The following is an 18,900-nucleotide window of genomic DNA, read 5'->3' as shown; positions in this document are numbered from 1 at the left end:
TAGGTTGATCTGTTCTGGTACCCTGAGTTTATGGTGTGAACTTCTGTGGTAAGATTCCCATGGAATTCAGTGGTGCAGTCTCCTGTAGGTATCTTGGTGTTCTCTGCTCCCACTACTCCTATGGTTGGTGTCCAGAGAGTCAAACCTTTTCCTCTGGTCTCACTAGCTGTAGCAGCCTGAGGGGCTGTTATTGTGGCTCTTCTCTCGCCTTGGTACACTCAACTGGTCTTTCCAGTACCCCCCAAGATCCAGACTGGCGCCTCTCTCCCGCGCCCTACTGAGAGCGGATTTTCCCCCAGGCTTCCCAGCCCTGGTCTGACATGTGGGTGCGTGCTCCCAGCCAGGCTTTCTTTTTCTCGTAGACTTGGGTGTGGACCTTTCCCTGTGCTGTGGCTGAATACACAGAGCAACTCACATTTCTCCCAAACCAACAGCAACAGCCTGACTCCCTGTGTTTCCCTGTCTGTGCCGGCTGAGTAGGGGTGAAGCTGGCGACTGGCTCTCTTCCAGGGGCCCAACCGGCAGCCGGAGACTCCGAGAGACTGTTTGCCAGCTAGTGCAGTTCCCGCACCACAGGGATCGCCCAGGCGACTCTCAATTCCCCAAGGCGAGGGTCGGCGCAGACCCCGCCCTGCTGGAAAAGCACGGGCAACTGGCGGTCCCCAAGTAGATGGCCTGCTCAGGGCCCTTTGGGGGCCGGGAAGGTGCACGCGACCCGCGGTGGATGGAGCCAGGGGCCAGAAAGGCGCGCGTGGCTGAAGGAGCAGGCCCCGGCGTGGGCCGCCTGGGGACCGGAAAGGCGCGCAAGACCTGCAGCTAGTCAAGCAGATGATCAATGCCTGACTCCCAGTGTCTCCCTGTCTGCGCCAGCTGAGCAGGGATTGAGTTGGTCTGCGCCGCCTTGCGCTGGGCCAGCAGGGATGGAGCTGGTCTGTGCCGGCTGAGTAGGGATGGAGCTCGCAACTGACCCACTTCTGGAGGCCCTGACAGCAGCCCGAGGTTCCCCGGGACTGCTCGAGGGCAGGCACAGGCCCCTCGAAGCAGGGAGTGCTCTGGCAACTCTCAGTTCTCCCAAGCCAGCAACCTGACTCCACGGGTTATCAGAGCTGTCTGGTTTGCTTCCAAATGCTCACTCCTCTCTCTGCCACTACTGGCAGACTGATCTCTTATGGTGTTTTCCAATCTGCACCCTGCCAGATGGGGGTGGCCAGTGACCAGTTCTCTCCCAGAGTCAGTGTTGCCCACCCTCGGCTCTCAGAGACCAGGGAGGCCGGCCAGGGCCCTGGCGCGGTCAGGCAGGGGGCCCGCCACCGCCTCTGCACCGCTCTCTTTTACCTTGTTGATCTGTGGTCATCTCCTCTCCTCAACCTCTGGTCATTCAGTGTCCACTACACTCTCCGGAGTCCTACCTTCTTATATTCTGGATCCCAGTTTGGCATCTGCTGTGCTCTGCCGCAGATCAGCCAGGTCCTTCTCCCTTGCATGGAGAGAAGCGAAATCCTTTGTCCTACTCCGCCGCCATCTTCCCTCCGTCCAGAACTCACACTTTTTATTAACTTTTTTAAAAATATTTTATTTATTTATCTTTAGAGGGGAAGGGAAGCAGAGAGGGAGAGAAATATCAATGTATGGTTGCCTCTGCCTAGGACACACAATGTATCGTGTGTCCCCTGCCGGGAACTGGCCTGCAACCCAAGCATGTGCCCTGACTGGGAATCGAACCGCGATCCTCTGGTTCGAAGGCCCATGCGCAATCCACTGAGCTACACCAGCCAGGGCTTTTTATTAACTTTTTATTTTTTTAAATCTACTCTTAAGGCAATAGATCTACAGCCTGAACCAGTGCAGGAGTACAGCCTTGACTTTTTCTCCTCTTTGTCCTATTAAGATATTAACTTCAAAGCTTTTGTGGGAACACTTAGTTGCTTACATTCCCTAATGAAACAGCCACCACAGTAGTTTCCAGATGCACTTTTATCCTTTACAATCTCTCCATCCACTTCTGGTCTTTTGCACACACAATGAAACTTGCCACCAAAATCTATATAAAGATCCTTCTCCACAATATGAATGATTCGTCCAATGACTACTTTATCCTTGGCAGGGCCCATCTGAGTGAGAGGAGAATGTCTCAACATAGATGCAAAGGATTCCACATTTTTCAGAAAGCCTCTTGTCCGCCCAAGCTCTTGCTTGCACTGCAGCTCCGATTGCCTCTCCAGGGCGCTCTCGAAGCCGTCAGGGCGCATTCTACACTCCGTGGATTCAGAACTTTCGCTTCTGGAGTCAGTCACAGTGCCTGTGCCTCGACAAGGCCCCAAAAGATATTTTTTAGAGTGTGATTTTTTTTGTATAATACTGCAATGATGAATTCATGACATTATGAATGTATCAAAACTCATAGAAATTTACAGCGTAAAAATGACCCTTAATTCATACAAACTTAAAAAATCCATTAAAAGGATGTGGGATCCCAGCACGAATTGCAGTCTCTGACCAAAAAGAGTAACAAATATGAAATGACTTCACTGAAATGGATGGGAGGTAAAGGGGCTGACCTAAAAAACTTTGGAAATTAGTGGAATCTGTAAGACTAATTAATAGCAAAAGGAACTATAGTTAAGCACCATAGTCTAGTTAATAGATGTGCTTCCCATGGTGTAGGGGTTAACAGTTCTGATACTGCTGTATATGTGTCTACCTTGGTAAGGGAACAAAATAAGATTTGGCTGACTGCTGTGACAAAAGCCAAACTCCTCAGGCAGGTGCTGGTGCAAAAGGAAAGAGGTTTTGTTCAGGTGCCTTGTTGAGACCTGAAAGAATGCTGGACTCCCCTTTTTCCTGCTTAAGCCTGGTTCTTACAGGGATAGAGAGGGGAGGCCTTTTTTTCTGTCCAATTATCTTGCCAGCTTTTGTCATACTGGGGGCAAGAAGAGCCCTAGCAATTCATCTGACTAGCTTTTGGTGTGCTTGAGCCATATCCTCTCATATAGTTTTTGGTGGGTTCAGAGTAAGAGCCTCCCCTGGTGGCACTGACCACCATCTTGGCCAATGTGGGACACTCCCCAGTGCTCCAGGTACTGTATATGGTCACATTGGTACTGAACACTTAAATAAATGTAGAGTAGGTCATGGCATCCAAGTTTCTCACTTTGGAGTGTGAGTTTACAGATAAACAAAGAGAAGAGGCTAGAATGATCCATGGGATAATGGATTGAAGTGGGAGACATCAGTATGAATCCATGTATTAATACAGATTTTCACACACAGGTTTTTAGATATGCGTACATGTACAGGTGAGTATACACACATATATTCCCTCATATTTTTAGGAGAGGGCCTCAAGTAATGACACCCCACTAGCAAGAAACACACCTAGCAGTCATACCATGATTTCTAATGCCATTCTATAAGGAAAAAAAACAGGTCTTCTGGTTCTAGAAGCTCAGAAATTCAGGTCTTTTTTCCCTAACATGATCTGCCAGTTCCTCCCAGTTTCTTCTTTCAAATATTGTTCTTTTCAGTTTTAGCATGTCCATTTATATTTAGGGTTTGCATTTCCCTCCTGAAATCCTTATGTCCTTATCCTTTTATTATATTAAATACGTTTCCAATAGTTTTCTAAAAACTTTGTCTGAGAATACCATTATATGCTTCAACTGATAGCCTTCGTCTATCAATATTTTTCTTGTCATAGATTCTAATGTTTTAAATCATATTTTGACACTATTAAAAATTTAGTGGAAAGTGAAGAAGAATATTTAATTTTATTTGCTTAGTTTTTCAGAGAGTTAAATTCTTTTCTTCTACTTGAAATTAAAATGAGAATCAAATCATTTAAATCCCTTCAAAGTCTAGTTGAGATGGAATTTGGAGTCATGTTTAATTATATTGAATTTAGCTCAGATTACTTTTACTGCCAACATCTGCCAACTGCCACCAAGAAATTGTTAACTTTGATCTTGTCAGTATTTACAGCTGGAAAGATTTTGAGTCACTATTTAGATACTTTTGTTTCCCTTAGATTTCAACTCTGTAGATGCCAATAGCGAAACAATATAGCAATGTCTGAGAATGCAAATCCCTTCTGATGTTCATTTCTTGCTCCACTACTTTTTTTTCTGAGCAAAGTACTGATATAGATGTGGGGTGGGGTGGGGTGGAGAAGATTTTATAAATGAGCTATTTATTTTTGTGTTTGTAACTTTTTTAGATTTTAATCTTTCTGCATTCCATGTGTCATTAAAAGCTTAGCTCTTTTCTCATTCCTACAGAAGATCTGAATCTATGGCAGGATTACTCTTCTGTTTTTTTCTTTATATATTCTTTTCTATTTTTTAAATTACTTTATTGTTGTTTTATTACAGTTGTCTGCATTTTCCCCCCACCACTACCCCCAACCCCATCCAAACCCACCTCTCTCCCTTGCTTCCACCCCTCCCTTGGTTTTGTTTATGTGTCTTTTATAGTAGTTCCTGAAAATCCTTCTCCCCACTGTCCTCTTCCATCTCCCCTCTGACTATTGGTAGATTGTTCTTAATTTCAATGTCTCTGGTTATATGTTGCTTGATTTCTTCTTTTGTTGATTATGTTTCAGTTAAAGTTGAGATCATACAGTATTTGTCCCTCACTGCTATGGCAAGATGACTTTTCCATCTGCCCATATCCAGACTAGATACTTGCCCACAGATATGGATGTCACCATAGATCTCTGCTCATCTGACAGGTCTTCTCTCTCTCTGGAGCTCAGAACAATAAGGCTTCCTCTCTTCATCTACCCTTTGATGGGCTTCTAGAAAAGTGTACTTTTTATTTCTTATTTTTCCTATTGTTGATAATACATGAACAACATTCTTCTACAAACTGGAATCAGTGATCTTTATTCTTATAGTTGTTTTTTTTTTCAATCCTCACCCGATGACATGTCTCATTGCTTTTAGAGAGGGGTGGGAACATTGATGTGAGAGAGAAACATCAATCAGTTGTCTCCAGTACACACCACAGCAAGATTGTACCCACAACCTAGGTATGTGCCTTGACCAAGAATCGAACCCGCAACATGTTGGTGTACAGAATGACACTCCAACCAACTGAGCCACCCATTCAGGCTACTTATTATATGTGTATACCCCTTAAAAGAGTTTATAAGTACCTAATTTCCTTCATTAAATCCATTGCATTAAAAATAACTAGACTGATTTATGTAATCTCCAAAGAAGTCTGTAGTACTAATTAACTATTGCTGTCATAATCAGAGTGAAAGAATTGAAGGCAAATTTCAAAATCCAGGGAGGATTTTAAAAAACCCATTAGTAATAATCAAACTTTTGAAAAAATCAATAAAATAATCTCATGATACTTTTCTATAAAATCATTAATCTTCCATTCGTATTCCCCAACTAAATTTGGCAGGGGGAGTAAAATATATACACACATATATACATATAGGTCAGTATATAACATTTTGGTCTTACTGATGTTTTGCAACTATTGATCTCTGCCCAGAATCTGATAATATTATCCAAAACATAGAAAAAAGCAATTGTGAATGAGTGACTTTCTTACTTAAATACGACCTTATTGCAATTAGGATAGCATAAAGTGTTTAAATTTATTTTTATTGTGTTTATTGGGTTGACAGAATAGAATTTCTTATCTCAGGCTAAAAGACCTAAGTGATTCCACCCTTATAGTCAAGATAAAATTTAACCCCTAAATTACTCATTCTATATCAACCACTCTAGTATTTCTCTTAATTAATTTAAATACATTAAGTTTTTCCTCTTGTTATACATAACTGTTCCTCATTGTCTACAATAATGCCTAACAAATGAAAGAAAATCAATGAAAAACCACATTTGTTAAATGACTTGCAGCCAACTTCCCCCATCTTGACTTATGAAATCCATTTAGCATACTACATGCCTTCTCAATAGTCTCCACATGGCAGATTTCACTTCCTGGTTGCGAATAGTATAAATCACAGGATTCAACAAGGGAAAGATCACTGTGTGGAAAAAGGAAACTACTTTGTCCACTGGTAAGGCTCTAAAGGGGCGAGCATAGATGAAGATGGCAGGTCCAAACATAATCAGTATAATAATGACATGAGTGGTACATGTGGACAGGGCCTTGTTCTTCCCCTCAGAAGATGATCCACATACATGACAGAAAATGACTGCATAGGAAGCCAAAAGCCCCAGTAAGCAAAGGAGAGTAAGCAGGCCACTGTTGGAGACCATCAGGAGCTCCACCACAAAGGTGTCTGTGCAGGCCAGCTTGACGACCTGTGGCACATCACAGAAGAAGTTATCCAGCTGATTTGGACCACAGAAGGGCAAGTGGAGAATAAGGGCCACTTGTACAATGGAATGAATAAAGCCTCCAATCCACAGAGCCAACAGCAAGATGTAGCAGGTTCTAGGGTTCATGACAGTTGAATAGTGTAAAGGACGGCAGATGGCGATGTAGCGGTCAAAAGCCATCACAACAAGAAGCAAACCTTCCCCTCCTCCAATGAAGTGCAAGAAAAAGAGCTGAGTGATGCAGCTCTTGTAGGAGATTACTTTCTTCTCAGAAAGGAAGTCTGCCAGCATCCTGGGAGCCACAATGAAGGAATAGGTTGCATCAAGGAAGGCCAAGTTTCCCAGAAAGAAGTAGAGAGGTGCTGAGAGGCCAGGGTCTGATGTGATGGTGAGAATGATGAGGAAATTTCCAGGGAGGATGATGAGGTAGAAAATGAAGATGAGCACAAAAACCAGGAGTTGAATATTTCTAGACTGAGTCAGACCAAGGAGGATGAATTCTTTCACCACTGTGCTATTTTGTATCTCCATCTCCTCTGCCTACAGAATATTAAGGAGTAGGGAGTTTATTTTCATCTTCTCCATCCAGATCATAGTTCTTCTCTAACTAAAACTGGTGTATGTATGACACAACTATATTATACCCTCATTCTCCTACAACCTAAAAAACCTTTATTTTTCTACACATTATAACTATCAAACACTCCTTTTCTGTTTCCATCTTGTTCCTCTATTCATGTTCCCTCATGTGAGAGTCTGGAATGCCTCTATCCTGAATTTACAATTTGTATTCAGTATATAAAATTTTTTTCTGACTAAGAAAAACCTTCACCACAGTTATCAAGTTCTGCGGATCTTTTATATGACTGGGGGTGAAGTGGGGATTGACAGCAAGGAGAAATAACAGAGCTTTTTTAGGTGACAGATTTGTTCTCTACCTCAATTGTAGTGGTAGCAGTGTTAACATTTATTGAAGCATATGAAACTATACAGAAATTTGAACATTTACTGAATGCAAATTATATAATATCTTAGGAATGTTGACATAAAAAGCTAAAAAAAGAAAATTGTACTTACTTGAACTACATCAGTTTTTTTCTATAGAATATCAATCTCTCAACCTGGTTGCAATAAAAAAATCTTGAACATTATGAAGAAATTAAGATCTAAGGCTGATCTGTATGGTGGTCTCCAAAGTGGGAATGTGCTCACCCAACAAACATTATAATTTATGGGTATGAAAATAATAATAGTTACATTTTGCATGTTTGTCTTGCTGATTACAATATAACCAGAGACGTTGAAATAAAGAACAAACTGACAGTAGCCACAGGGATGGGGTAGATGGATAATGGGGGAAAATAGGAAAAGGACTAACAAAGAAAATGTATAAAGGACACATGGACAAAGCCAAAGGGGGTAGGTTTGAGGGTGGGAAGTAGGGATGGGTGGGGCAGGAGAGTATGGTGGGGTGAAAATGGAAACAACTGTACTTGAACAACAATAATAAATAAATGAGTAAATAAATAAATCTTTATATGCGATATAACCTCAATATATAACTTTTTCTGAAGATCCCCTTGTATACCAGTTTATGATGATAGAATAAACACATTCCAGATAATTAAATTCATGTATTTCCTTAAGAATATACCCTGTTAATGATCAGAAATGAGGGTATTAATATAAAATAAGGTTATTTGCTAAATTATCTTAGAAATTTAGATTCCTTTTTTCCTCAAGTATGTACATTTAGATATCAATATTGTTTTAAGACACAATTAGATATCAACATTGTTTTAAGACACAATTAGATATCAACATTTGTAAAAATCACTTTTGAATTCTGATCTGATAGTCATTGTAATAAAGATTTTATATTACATACAAATAAAGAAATTGATAGTAAAATTTCTATACATATAATATTATATCCCTTCCTTTAAAGTGTTTTAGAAAGTTCTACAGCTTAGATATAAGCAATCAGTATAATTGAATATAAAATACCAAATAAAATATATTGCTTGTGCATGTGCAAAATGGCTGTTTGTTGAGATGAAAAGTTTTAAAAGCTTGAAAACTCTTGAATTAAAACAACATATAAAACAATATTTCACATGCTTTCAGTTGCATTGCACACTTGTTGTTCAGGAGTGTTGTGGAATGTGGAACATAGAGAGGAGGAAAGAAAAGGATCCACTCACTCTAACTGCAAAGGGAGACAGAATGAAAGAGAAGAGATGGAAAGAAAACCAAAGTCTCAAATCAAAAAGTTCTTTACAGTGACATGTCCATTGAAAACACCAAAATATCTGCTTTTTGTATGTCTAAACCCAAATATATTAATAACAGAGGTTTGCACATACAGTTAAAATTAGGAATATTAAAAAAGCATTTTCTACCACAAGGGCACATACATGTGAGTATAAACACATGCACGCACACACACATGACCAGAACACACATAGTTTCCTAGTGAAACTGAAGCATAAAAATTTACAAATGGCACCATCTGAATTAGCTTTTCTGATCCCTTTATGCTTTCTCTCTGTTTCTCCTCCCTGCTCTCTATCTCTCTCTGTCTCTTCTTCCCTTCTTTCCTTCCTTCCTCCCTTCCTTCTCTACTCAGACATCCACTGGCTTCAGTATTTATCATTCCTTCTGTGCATAAAACCTGCTGTTAGACAAGTAAGCCAGGAATCTCTCTCTACTTACTCCTGGGTAGTGTGCATCTTCAACATATTATATTTTTGGCTATTTCACACTCTTTCAAACATTGAGACTGTCTGTTGGGCATATAAGAAACTTTTAAGTAGCTATAAGGTTAAAAGTTGAAAGCTCTTCCACTGTGCTTTGTGTTTTATTTCCTGTCATGCATTTCTGTTTTACACACTCTTTAACAGGTGGGATTTATTATCATCTAACATCCCTCACTTCTCTTAGTTAGTATAATATACATTTTAAGATCAAGTATTAACATCTCCAAGGCAATTGGTGTTTTAATAAAAGCTTCATATATCCCCAATATAGTACTCATAGCTGTCGGGGAGAACTAGAGCTACATTACCAGGAACAGATGAAAGGTGCTACTGTGTTGCTGAATTCAGGCCTCATATATTAACCTCTTTCTACTGTAATTTGGACCACTTCATTCCAAAAGAACAGATTTCTCCCCTGAAAAGTTGTAATATATTTCCATTTATTCCTTTTTTTCTTATAAACATAAATAAGAACAAAAGTGTTTACCTTTCCCGCAGTGTCACCAGAAGGGGACAAGGACCCAGAGCAGGTTTGCTTCAGGCTGGCCTGTACTGTGTAGGTTATTGAGTTGATACAGGAAAGATTTCACAAAAAAAGTCCAGGGGATTTTGAGAGTAAATTTATTCAAACTGGTGGCCATGAGACAAAAGAAGGGCAGAGGACAGAAGAAGCAACAGGAGAGAGCCTAGGCAGTGCTCTGCTTTGGCTCCCTAGAAACTTTGTAGGAAAAAAGTCAGCCAAAGCCAGCCTGCTCTTTAGCTCACTGGAAAGTTAAATCTCAGTGACAGAAGTGATCCAAGGCAGGGTTGCTTTTAGCTCACTGGAAAGTCAGAGCAAAAGGGGGCCTTGGAGACATGTTCAAGAGGTAAGCCCTGGATGAGCTACCACTGCCCACTCCTCCCTTGGTTGCAAGTCTCATGGGAATCCTTGGAGTTTAGGAGATTGAAAGCAAAAATTTCATCCCCTAGAGCAGGCATGGGCGTTCTTGATTGTGATCTCACCCTGATATCCTTTGTCTTGTGGGTTTTTATCTTTCCTCTGCCAAGAGAGATTCTTAAGGGAGGTTTTCAGCAGATTATTTATCAGCTTTCCAGGTGTGTTTCCAATATGCCAATGAATCAAAATGAGTGCAAGGGAGAGTTTGGGATTCTTCTTTGGTTTGCTTTACTGTTTTATTTTTATCTTGAGTCTGTCTGGCTCTAATTGAGTTTTTGTCATGTGTTCCCTGAAGGTCATCCATCCTCTGATTTGGCTGGCACAAATCACATTAATTGGGTCTCTGTTCTCTAAATCATCTTAAGTCCAGGGTAATTTAAGCTATTTATTCTCTGTTCAGGAAGGAGAGATATAAACCATTTGTTCTCCATGTCCTTAGGTAGGGAAGACAAGACCTTGTGATTCACTGGTTGTGAACTGGCCAAATTGCTTGGCCAGGTTTTATTATCTTGCCTCAGTATCCCCATTTCATAAGCCTAGGAATTATCCTAGCTTCTTACTACCCTGCCTCAGCAATCTAACACTACTCTCAAATGGCAGGCATCACCTCCTAAGAGAAGGGACAATTACTGGTTATTACTGCCTTCATTCTTATACATCTTTTCTCACCAACAATCCTCCTACAATTTGAAATACGCAACCAATTTGTGATGCAAGGAGGATATGCCTTGGGATTTGAATGCTATCAAAGCTATAGAACACTCCCAATGGAAATTATTAGAATACTAAAAAGATATAGTCAAAAATTAGATTAGCAATCTGCTAAGTCCAAATATCTAAATATAGGATCTGACATGAATAATGTTCCTTTTTTATTACAAACTATTTTATTACAAAATATAAGCATGCAATTCTATAACATAACAGAATCACACTCAAGCATACCATATGATATTTAAGGTAAATTTTCAAATTAAAACTATAAATTATTACACCCATATCATCACCTTACCAACCATACTCAATCAGGCATTCAATTCTATCAGACCCCGTATGTATCAGTTAAAAAGACATTGTGTCACATGGGGGTTCTAAAATCAACATTCCATCAGTTGGGTTCCATCAATGGAACATATTAGATTCAACATATTTCTGCTGATGAAGAGATAGGCAAAAAGAAAATAAATGATCCTCACAAAGACTCACAAGGACTATTTCCATAGTCCTTCTTAGGAAAAAAGAACAGCATGTTGTAAGACTGACAATTCCTGGAGGGGAGATGTCCTCCTAAGTAGACCTTATTGCAGCCTTGGTATTTGCTGTTTTTCCTTTTAGGAATAATTGTCTCTTTGCTCTGCTAGAGCAATGATGAGGAACTATTACTTTCCAATTAAATAATTTTAAAGAGAAGAAAATAGTTAAAGTGATGTGGTAGAAGGAAACATAATTTAAATTTTAGTAGATTTGATTTTGTTTTAAAGAAATTTGCTAACAAAAAATTAAGTGCTTGATGGAAAGTTTTTAAAATACATAATCAAACACATTTTATTCTAATTCACTTCCAGTTCATAGAAAGAGAAGTAAGAGTGGCAAATGGAAAGAATGAAAGACATCTGGTCAAGATGGAGACAAAGGTAGATATGCTTCACCTCTTCCAACAACCAAAAGAAGGAAACAACCAATTAAAAAAAACACCCAGAACTTCCAGAAAGTAGAACTGTATGGAAGTCCAACAACCAAGGAGTTAAAGAACAAACATTCATCATGACTGTTAGGAAGCCAGTGCAGAGAGGACATGAGGCAAAGCAGAGTCTGGTGAACCTGGTAGGCTAGGCAGTGGCTGGTGCACTAGGCAGTCTCATGTTTACATGAGGATAAACTAGGAGGAACAACTGGGGAGTGAAACAGACCATGCAACTCAGGGTTCCAGTCTGGTGAAAATAAAGCCTCAGAACCTCTGGCTGTAAAAGGCTGTGAGGGTTGCAGTGGTGGGAGAAAGTGCCAGTCTGTTGAAGTAGGGAAAGAACTGAGCAATCAGCATTGTTACCTCTCTGACCACTCCCTGACATACAGCGCCACAATTCAGTGGAGTAGGTTGCTGCACCCTGGGGAATACTTAAGGCTCTGTCCCTTACAACATAAAAGGTATGATGGGACAAAGAAATGTGGCTGAAATAAAAGAATAGAACAAAACTACAGAAAAAGAACTAAATGACAAGTAGATAGCCAAACTATCAGATGCAGAGTTCAAAAGACTGGTAATCACAATGCTCATAGAAATGATTGAGTGTGGCTGCAAAATAAAGGAAGAAAAGTGAAGGCTATATAAAGAGAGCTAAAGAGAAATATACAGAGAATCAACAGTGAAGGCAAGGAAATGAACTCAAATCCATGATTTAGAAAAGAAGGAAGAAATAAATATAAACCAGAGCAGAGTGAAAAAACGAGAATTCAAAAAAAATGAGGAGATCCTTAGGAACCTCTGGGACAACTTTAAATGTTCCAACATCTGAATCATAGGGGTGCCAGAAAAAGAGGAAGAGCAAGAAATTGAAAACATATTTGAAAAATAATGGAGAACTTTCCTAATCTGGCAAAGGAAATAGACTTTCAGAAAGTCCAGGAAACTAAGAAACCCCCCAAAAAGTTTGACCCAAAGAGGAACACAGCAAGACACAGCATACTTAAATTGCCCAAGATTAAACATAAGAAAAGAATCTTACAAGCAGCATGAGAAGAGAGTTATCTACAAAGAAGTTCCCATAAAACCATCAGCTGATTTCTCTAAAGAAACCTTACAGGCAAGAAGGGGCTGGAAAGAAGTACTGGAAATTGTGAAGGGCTAGGACCTACATCCAAGATTACTCTAACCAGCAAAGCTTTCATTTAGAATGGAAGGGCAGATAAAGTGCTTCCCAGATAAGGTAAAATTAAGAGAATTCATCATCCCCAAGCCCTTATTATATGAAATGTTAAAGGGACTTATCTAAGAAAAAGAAGATCAAAACTATGAACAGTAACATAACAACAAACACACAACTAAACCTAAAAAAAAATCAACTAAGCAAACAACTAGAACAGGAACTTCAGAATCCCAGAAATGGAGATCACATGGAGGGAGATCAGAGGGGAGGGGGAAGAAGGAGAGTGGGGGAAAAGGTACAGGGAATAAGAATCATAAATGGTAGGTACAAAATGGACAGGGGGAGGTTAATAGTAATATAGAAAATGGAGAAACCAACAAACTTATATGAATGACCCATGCACATGAACTAAGGGGGGGTGGGTAATGCTGAAGGGAATGGGGGTACTGGGTGGAGGGAGATAAAGAGAAGAAAAAAGATTGGGACAATTGTAATAGCATAATCAATAAAATATACTTTAAAAAGAGATGAGAGAGAAATAAGATAAATATACAGATTAAGAGAAGGGAAATTAAGGAACAGGAGGAAATGCAGACTATATTAGGAAAATAGGAAATGAACACAAGAAAAAAGCTATAGAAATACATATTCTATAAAGTCCTAGAGACAAATAAATTCAACTGGTAAAAAAAGTTATTTATTTAAAAAAATTAAAATATGAGGCAAAAAAACCCCACCTTGGAATATGTTAGTGTTTATTGCCACCAAACACATTTGAATATGTGATTTTTGTTCATAATTATAGCTATAATCAGAGACTTTACTCCCTAAAATTTACCACAAAACTTAAAATTAAACAAAAAAATTCCTCAGACTGAAAACTTTTTATTTCTGCTGGAAAAAAAAATGTATCATTTTAGATAATCTTATGAGCTAAAATCATGGACCAGGCTGTACTGTATGTAGTATCAGGAATACAACACTGAAGTAAACAAAAATGATTTTTGTTCCTGAGGATTTTACATTCTTTTTGTTTGGTTTTTATTTTTAAAAGTAGTTAGACATTTTTTAAAATAGATTTGATTGATTATGCTATTACAGTTGTCCCATTTCCCCCCACTTCATTCCCCTCCACCCTGCACACTCTATCCCACCCACATTCCTCCACTTTAGTTCATGTCCATGGGTCATAAGTTCTTTAGCTTCTACATTTCCCATACTATTCTTGCCTTCCTCCTGTCTATTTTCTACCTACCATCTATGCTACTTATTCTCTGTACCTTTTCCCCCTCTCTGCTCCTCCCACTCCCCTGTTGATAACCTTCCATATGATCTCTATTTCTGTGGTTCTGTTCCTGTTCTAGTTATTTGCTTGGTTTGCTTTTGTTTTTGTTTTAGGTATGGTTGTTAATACTAGTGAGTTTGCTGTCATTTTACTGTATATGTTTTTATCTTCTTTTTCTTAGATAAGTCCCTTTAACATTTCATATAATAAGGGCTTGGTGATGATGAACTTCTTGAACTTGACCTTATCTGAGAAGCAATTTATCTGCCCTTCCATTCTAAATGAAAGCTTTGCTGGGTAGAGCAGTCTTGGATGTAGGTCCTTGTCTTTCATGACTTAGAATACTTCTTTCCAGCCCCTTCTTGCCTGTAAGGTCTCTTTTGAGAAATCCGCTGACAGTCTGATGGGTACTCCTTTGTAGGTGACTGTCCCCTTATCCCTTGCTGCTTCTAGAATCCTCTCCTTCATTTTAATCTTGGCTAATGTAATGATGGTGTGCCTTGGTGTGTCCCTCCTTGGGTCCACATTCTTTGGGATTCTCTGAGCTTCCTGGACTTCCTGGAACTCTATTTCCTTTGCCAGAATAGGGAAGTTCTCCTTTACTATTTGTTCAAATAAGTTTTCTACTTGTTGCTCTTCCTCTTCCTTATCTGTACCCCTATAATTTGAATGTTGGATCATTTATAGATGTCCTGGGGCTTCCTAAGCCTCTCCTCATTTTTGTGAATTCTTATTTCTTCATTCTTTTCTGTTTGGTTGTTTCTTTCTTCCTCCTGGTCCACTCTATTGATTTGAGTCCCAGTTTTCTTCCCATCACTATTGTTTCCCTGTGCATTTTCCTTCATTTTACTTAGCATAGCCTTCATTTTTCATCTAATTTGTGACCAATTCTGTGTACCTCCTGATCACCAGTGCTTTGAACTGTGCACCTGATAGGTTTGCTATCTCATCGTTGCTTAGTTGTATTATTTCTGAGCTTCGATCTGTTCTTTTGTTTGGACCATTTTTTTTGTCTTGTCGCACATGTTATTTCTGAGGGGCAGAGCCTTAGATGGGGCTCTGCCTAGGGTGGGGCAACCCAGTTGCTGAGTTGTGATGCTATATGTGGGGCGGGGTCTGAGAGGGAACAATGGCGCTTGCACCACTCTCAGTCAGATTTCAGTCCCTTCCGCCACTTCCCCCAGGGCCTTTCTGGTGCTGATTCCTGTGTGGGTGGGCTTGTGTACCTTCTAGGTACTCTCTTCTGAGTCTGGGAGTCTCTCCTGCTGCTGCTTCAATCCCCATGGGTGTTTTCAATTGGTGTTTTGAGGCTTTGTTTCCCAGCACTGGGACTCCGGGTTGCACGGTCTGCCTAGCTTCCCAGTTTCACCTGGTTTATCTGCGTGCAAACGTGGGACCTCTGGCTAAGCCGGCCACCTTGTGTGCCATGCCCCGCTTCACAATCGCCACCTGGCTGGATCTGTCTCTTGCCACCCTGTGCCCAGGGTCTGCCTGTTGCATCTTGAGTGCCAGGGGTTTTTCAACTGCTGCCTTGCATGCCTGGTGCCACCACTTTTTCTGCCCCTACCCCTCTCCGCCTAGCTGCCTATTTCTGCTCCTCCAGACACAGTCTGGATGAATGTGTCTATTTTAAATCCATGGTTTTGGGACTTACATACAGTTCAATTTTCTGTCAGTTCTGGTTGTCATTTTGTTTCTAAATTGTTGTTGTCCTTATTTTAGTTGTGCGAGAAGGCACAGTGTGTCTGCCTATGCCTCCATCTTAGCTGGAAATCCTGTTCCTGGGGATTTTACATTCTAATGCATAGTAACAAGCAATAAACAAACACACCAAAGAGAAAATATCTGATAGTAGTAAGTGCTATGATAATAATATAACAGGCTGATAGGCTGAAAAGAGATGTGGAGAGAGGCTCCCGTTGTAGATGAGCTTTTCTGAGGAAATGGCATTTCAACTGAAATCTGAATGTCTAGAATAAACCCACTATGTGAGGGTCTGAAGAAGAGCTGGTAAAGGGCCATGAAGCAGGAAGGTGATAGTGCACCAAATAGAAAAGAGGAGAAAGAAGCAGATAGGCCAGTATGTACAGCAAGATACTAGTGGGCAAATGTGGTGGTGGTAGGGGAAGCATGTTTAAGGCAAGATAAAGAGAAAGGCTAGATATAGATGAAATGACAATTTGTCTTCATTCTATCTGAGAGTTATAAGCAGAGTAGTGCCATTATCTACTACAAAACATAAAATTTACATTTTTAAAATCTTATTCTGGTTACTATTAAAAATTGGGTTATAGAGGGCAAAGAGTGAAAGCAAGGAGACCAGTTAGGAAGCATTTGAAGTATTACATACAAGAGATGATGGCAGGTTGGGCTGAGTGGTAGAACAAGAGACAAAGGAAAAAAATTATACCAAAGATATATTTTGGAAAAATAGTCAAGGAGACCTGATAATGGACTGGATACAAGAGGTACATGAGGAAGCAAGAATAACTCCTGGGACTTTGAGTGGATAACTGTGAGGATGGTTGTGCAATTTACAAAGATGTGGATAAGTAGAAAATATAAGATTAGAAGTAAGACATTCTGCTTTAAATCTATTTGGTTTTTTAATGTATTTAGTTTTGAATAAATAATATAATATGTTTTACAAATATAATATGTTTGAATAAATAATATATGTTTTTAAATAAATAATATAATATGTTTTAAAAATAAAAATGTAATTTGTACAATGAGAATTCTCCTTTCTATCTCAGACTTCCATATATCCATTTCTCCTCACATCTGAGAACAGAAAGTTGACATTAATTTTTGTTGTGTCCTTCAAAATTACATGTACTTATAAGCAAGCATGAAAATAAATTCTTGGTTATATTTCTTAAAACATAATTTATATACATTAAACTGCACAGATAAGTGTTGGAGTTGATAACTTCTGTCAAATGCATGTTCTCAAGAAACCATTATTCCAAACAAGATGTAGATTATTTCCATCACTCTAAACTGTTGCTTGTATCCCTGTCATTCTCCCCCAAAACCAACACTACAGTAAGTAACTACTTTCTAATTTCCAACATCATAGATTTGTTTTGTTTTTCCTTGAATTTCATAAAAATAGAATCATATTATATGTATTCTATTTTATCTGGCTTTTTAATTTAGCATTATAATTTTGAGTTTCACTCATGTTGTTGCATTTTCTGTACCTGTTCCTTTTTTATTACTGAATAGTATTCCTTTATATGTAAGTAATATGAAAGTTTTATTGTTTTTGTCTTTTTATTGGCATTTGGGTTGTTTCAAATCTTAGGCTATGAATAAGATTTCCACTGAACAAGCTAATATAAATCATTTTGTGAATATGTGTTTTCACTTCTCTTAGCTAAACACTTACGAGTAGGATTACTGGATTATAAAACAGATATATGGTTCTATTTGCCTGATAATATATTGATTGAACTATTTTACATTCCCAACAACAATATATGAGATTTCAAGTTACTATGCCAATTCACCATATGATGTTTTGTATTAATCATGCCTTTTTGTTTTCTGTATTTCTGATGTTCAGAGATCACAGGGCCTTGTCGGCCCTGCAGACACTGCCTCTCCCAGAGCTAGCCATTTAAAGAACATATACTACAAAGACTTTACATTAAGCCAAGCTGTCAATTTTCACATCAGTTTTAAATGTACACTAACCCAGAAACTCTTTCTCATCAGCTTTTCCTGGTTAATGTACAAGAGGATATACTATTAAAGCTGTAGTTAAATAATTGAAGTATAATCATCAGAAACAGTATAAAGGTAAAATTAAGATAAGAATTTTAATCACTATAATCTGAGTTGAAGAAGACAAAAGAAACATATATATTAATTTTATCATTACTCATGGACTTATAAATTTACCTAAAAAATCCAAAAATTATCACATAAAAGAAATAAAAACTCTATAAGTGTGCATTCTAATATGATATCCACCAGCTATATGTGACTCGTAAGCACTTGACATTGGCTATAAACTAAGGAAATAAATTTTATTTTTTCTTTTGCTTTTTTAATTGAATTTATTGGGGTGACATTGGTTAATAAAATTATATAGGTTTCAGGTATACAATTCTATAATTTATCAGCTGCATATTGTATTGTGTGTTCACCACCCCAAGTCAAGTCTCCTTCCATCACCATTTACACCTCCATATCCTCTTCTGCATCCCCTTATTCTTCTTTTCCTCTGGTAATCACTGTACTGTTGTCTGCCCCTGTGAGTTTTTTCTTAATCCCTTCATCTTTTTCACCCAGTTAATTAATTTTAAAAGTCATATGTAGCATTTCTCTGGACTAATACAAAAATTTTTACTCACTTAAATAATAGTCTTTCTAATTTAGTTGCTATTTTTCATGATAACCTTTTCTGTGTTTTGGAGAATCACCTGAACCAGCAACAGGTTTTGCATAAGAGAGAAATAAACTTTTGATCTATAAAACCTGTTGCAGACCCCGGCCCGCAGAGTCTGCCTGTTGTGGAATGCACAGGCGACAACAATCCTGTGTGGAAAAAGGGAACAGACATGACTACTCTCTCAAGGGAAGAGGGCTCATGGTGCCTCGGCCACTCCCTCAAGAGGGGAGCACCCCGACCCTTGCCTAGACAGGCTTTTATTGTTTTCCTGGGTCTTACATCATAGAGAGATTTATTATCTATCACATAGAATATTATTGTCTATATTCTAGGTACAATGAAGGAAAT

At 38.9% G+C, this 18,900-nt stretch overlaps 2 protein-coding genes across 2 annotated transcripts; both read right to left on the bottom strand.

Annotated features, from left to right (window-relative positions):
• Nucleotides 1-1,864: 1,864 nt before the first annotated feature.
• LOC118998424 (28S ribosomal protein S28, mitochondrial-like) lies at nt 1,865-4,774 on the bottom strand. Its single transcript, XM_037062629.1, has 2 exons — nt 4,680-4,774; nt 1,865-2,358 (listed from the first exon to the last, which is right to left on the bottom strand). The coding sequence occupies exons 1-2, from the start codon at nt 4,772-4,774 to the stop codon at nt 1,884-1,886; spliced, it is 570 nt and encodes a 189-aa protein (XP_036918524.1). The 3' UTR covers nt 1,865-1,883.
• Nucleotides 4,775-5,909: 1,135 nt separating this feature from the next.
• Nucleotides 5,910-6,848, bottom strand: LOC118998422 (olfactory receptor 4N2-like). The gene has a single exon (XM_037062627.1). It carries the CDS (start codon nt 6,834-6,836, stop codon nt 5,910-5,912), a length of 927 nt encoding a protein of 308 aa, XP_036918522.1. The 5' UTR covers nt 6,837-6,848.
• Nucleotides 6,849-18,900: the final 12,052 nt, after the last annotated feature.

The sequence above is a fragment of the Sturnira hondurensis genome, unplaced genomic scaffold, assembly GCF_014824575.4.
Source record: "Sturnira hondurensis isolate 20B ecotype Veracruz unplaced genomic scaffold, ASM1482457v3 Scaffold0014104, whole genome shotgun sequence".
Taxonomy (NCBI): Eukaryota; Metazoa; Chordata; class Mammalia; order Chiroptera; family Phyllostomidae; genus Sturnira; species Sturnira hondurensis.
The sequence above is the reverse complement of the archived record's forward strand: the minus strand, read 5'-3'. Positions and strand labels throughout refer to the sequence as shown.

What these genes read in the sequence shown, in the direction of transcription:
- LOC118998422 (XM_037062627.1), bottom strand. Translation starts at nt 6,836, where the DNA reads ATGGAGATACAAAATAGCACAGTGGTGAAAGAATTCATCCTCCTTGGT.
- LOC118998424 (XM_037062629.1), bottom strand. Translation starts at nt 4,774, where the DNA reads ATGAAGAGAGGAAGCCTTATTGTTCTGAGCTCCAGAGAGAGAGAAGAC. An exon ending in ACATCCATATCTGTGGGCAA is followed by an intron (nt 2,359 to 4,679) that starts GTATCTAGTCTG and finishes TCATCATTGCAG; the next exon opens with TATTATACAAAAAAAATCAC.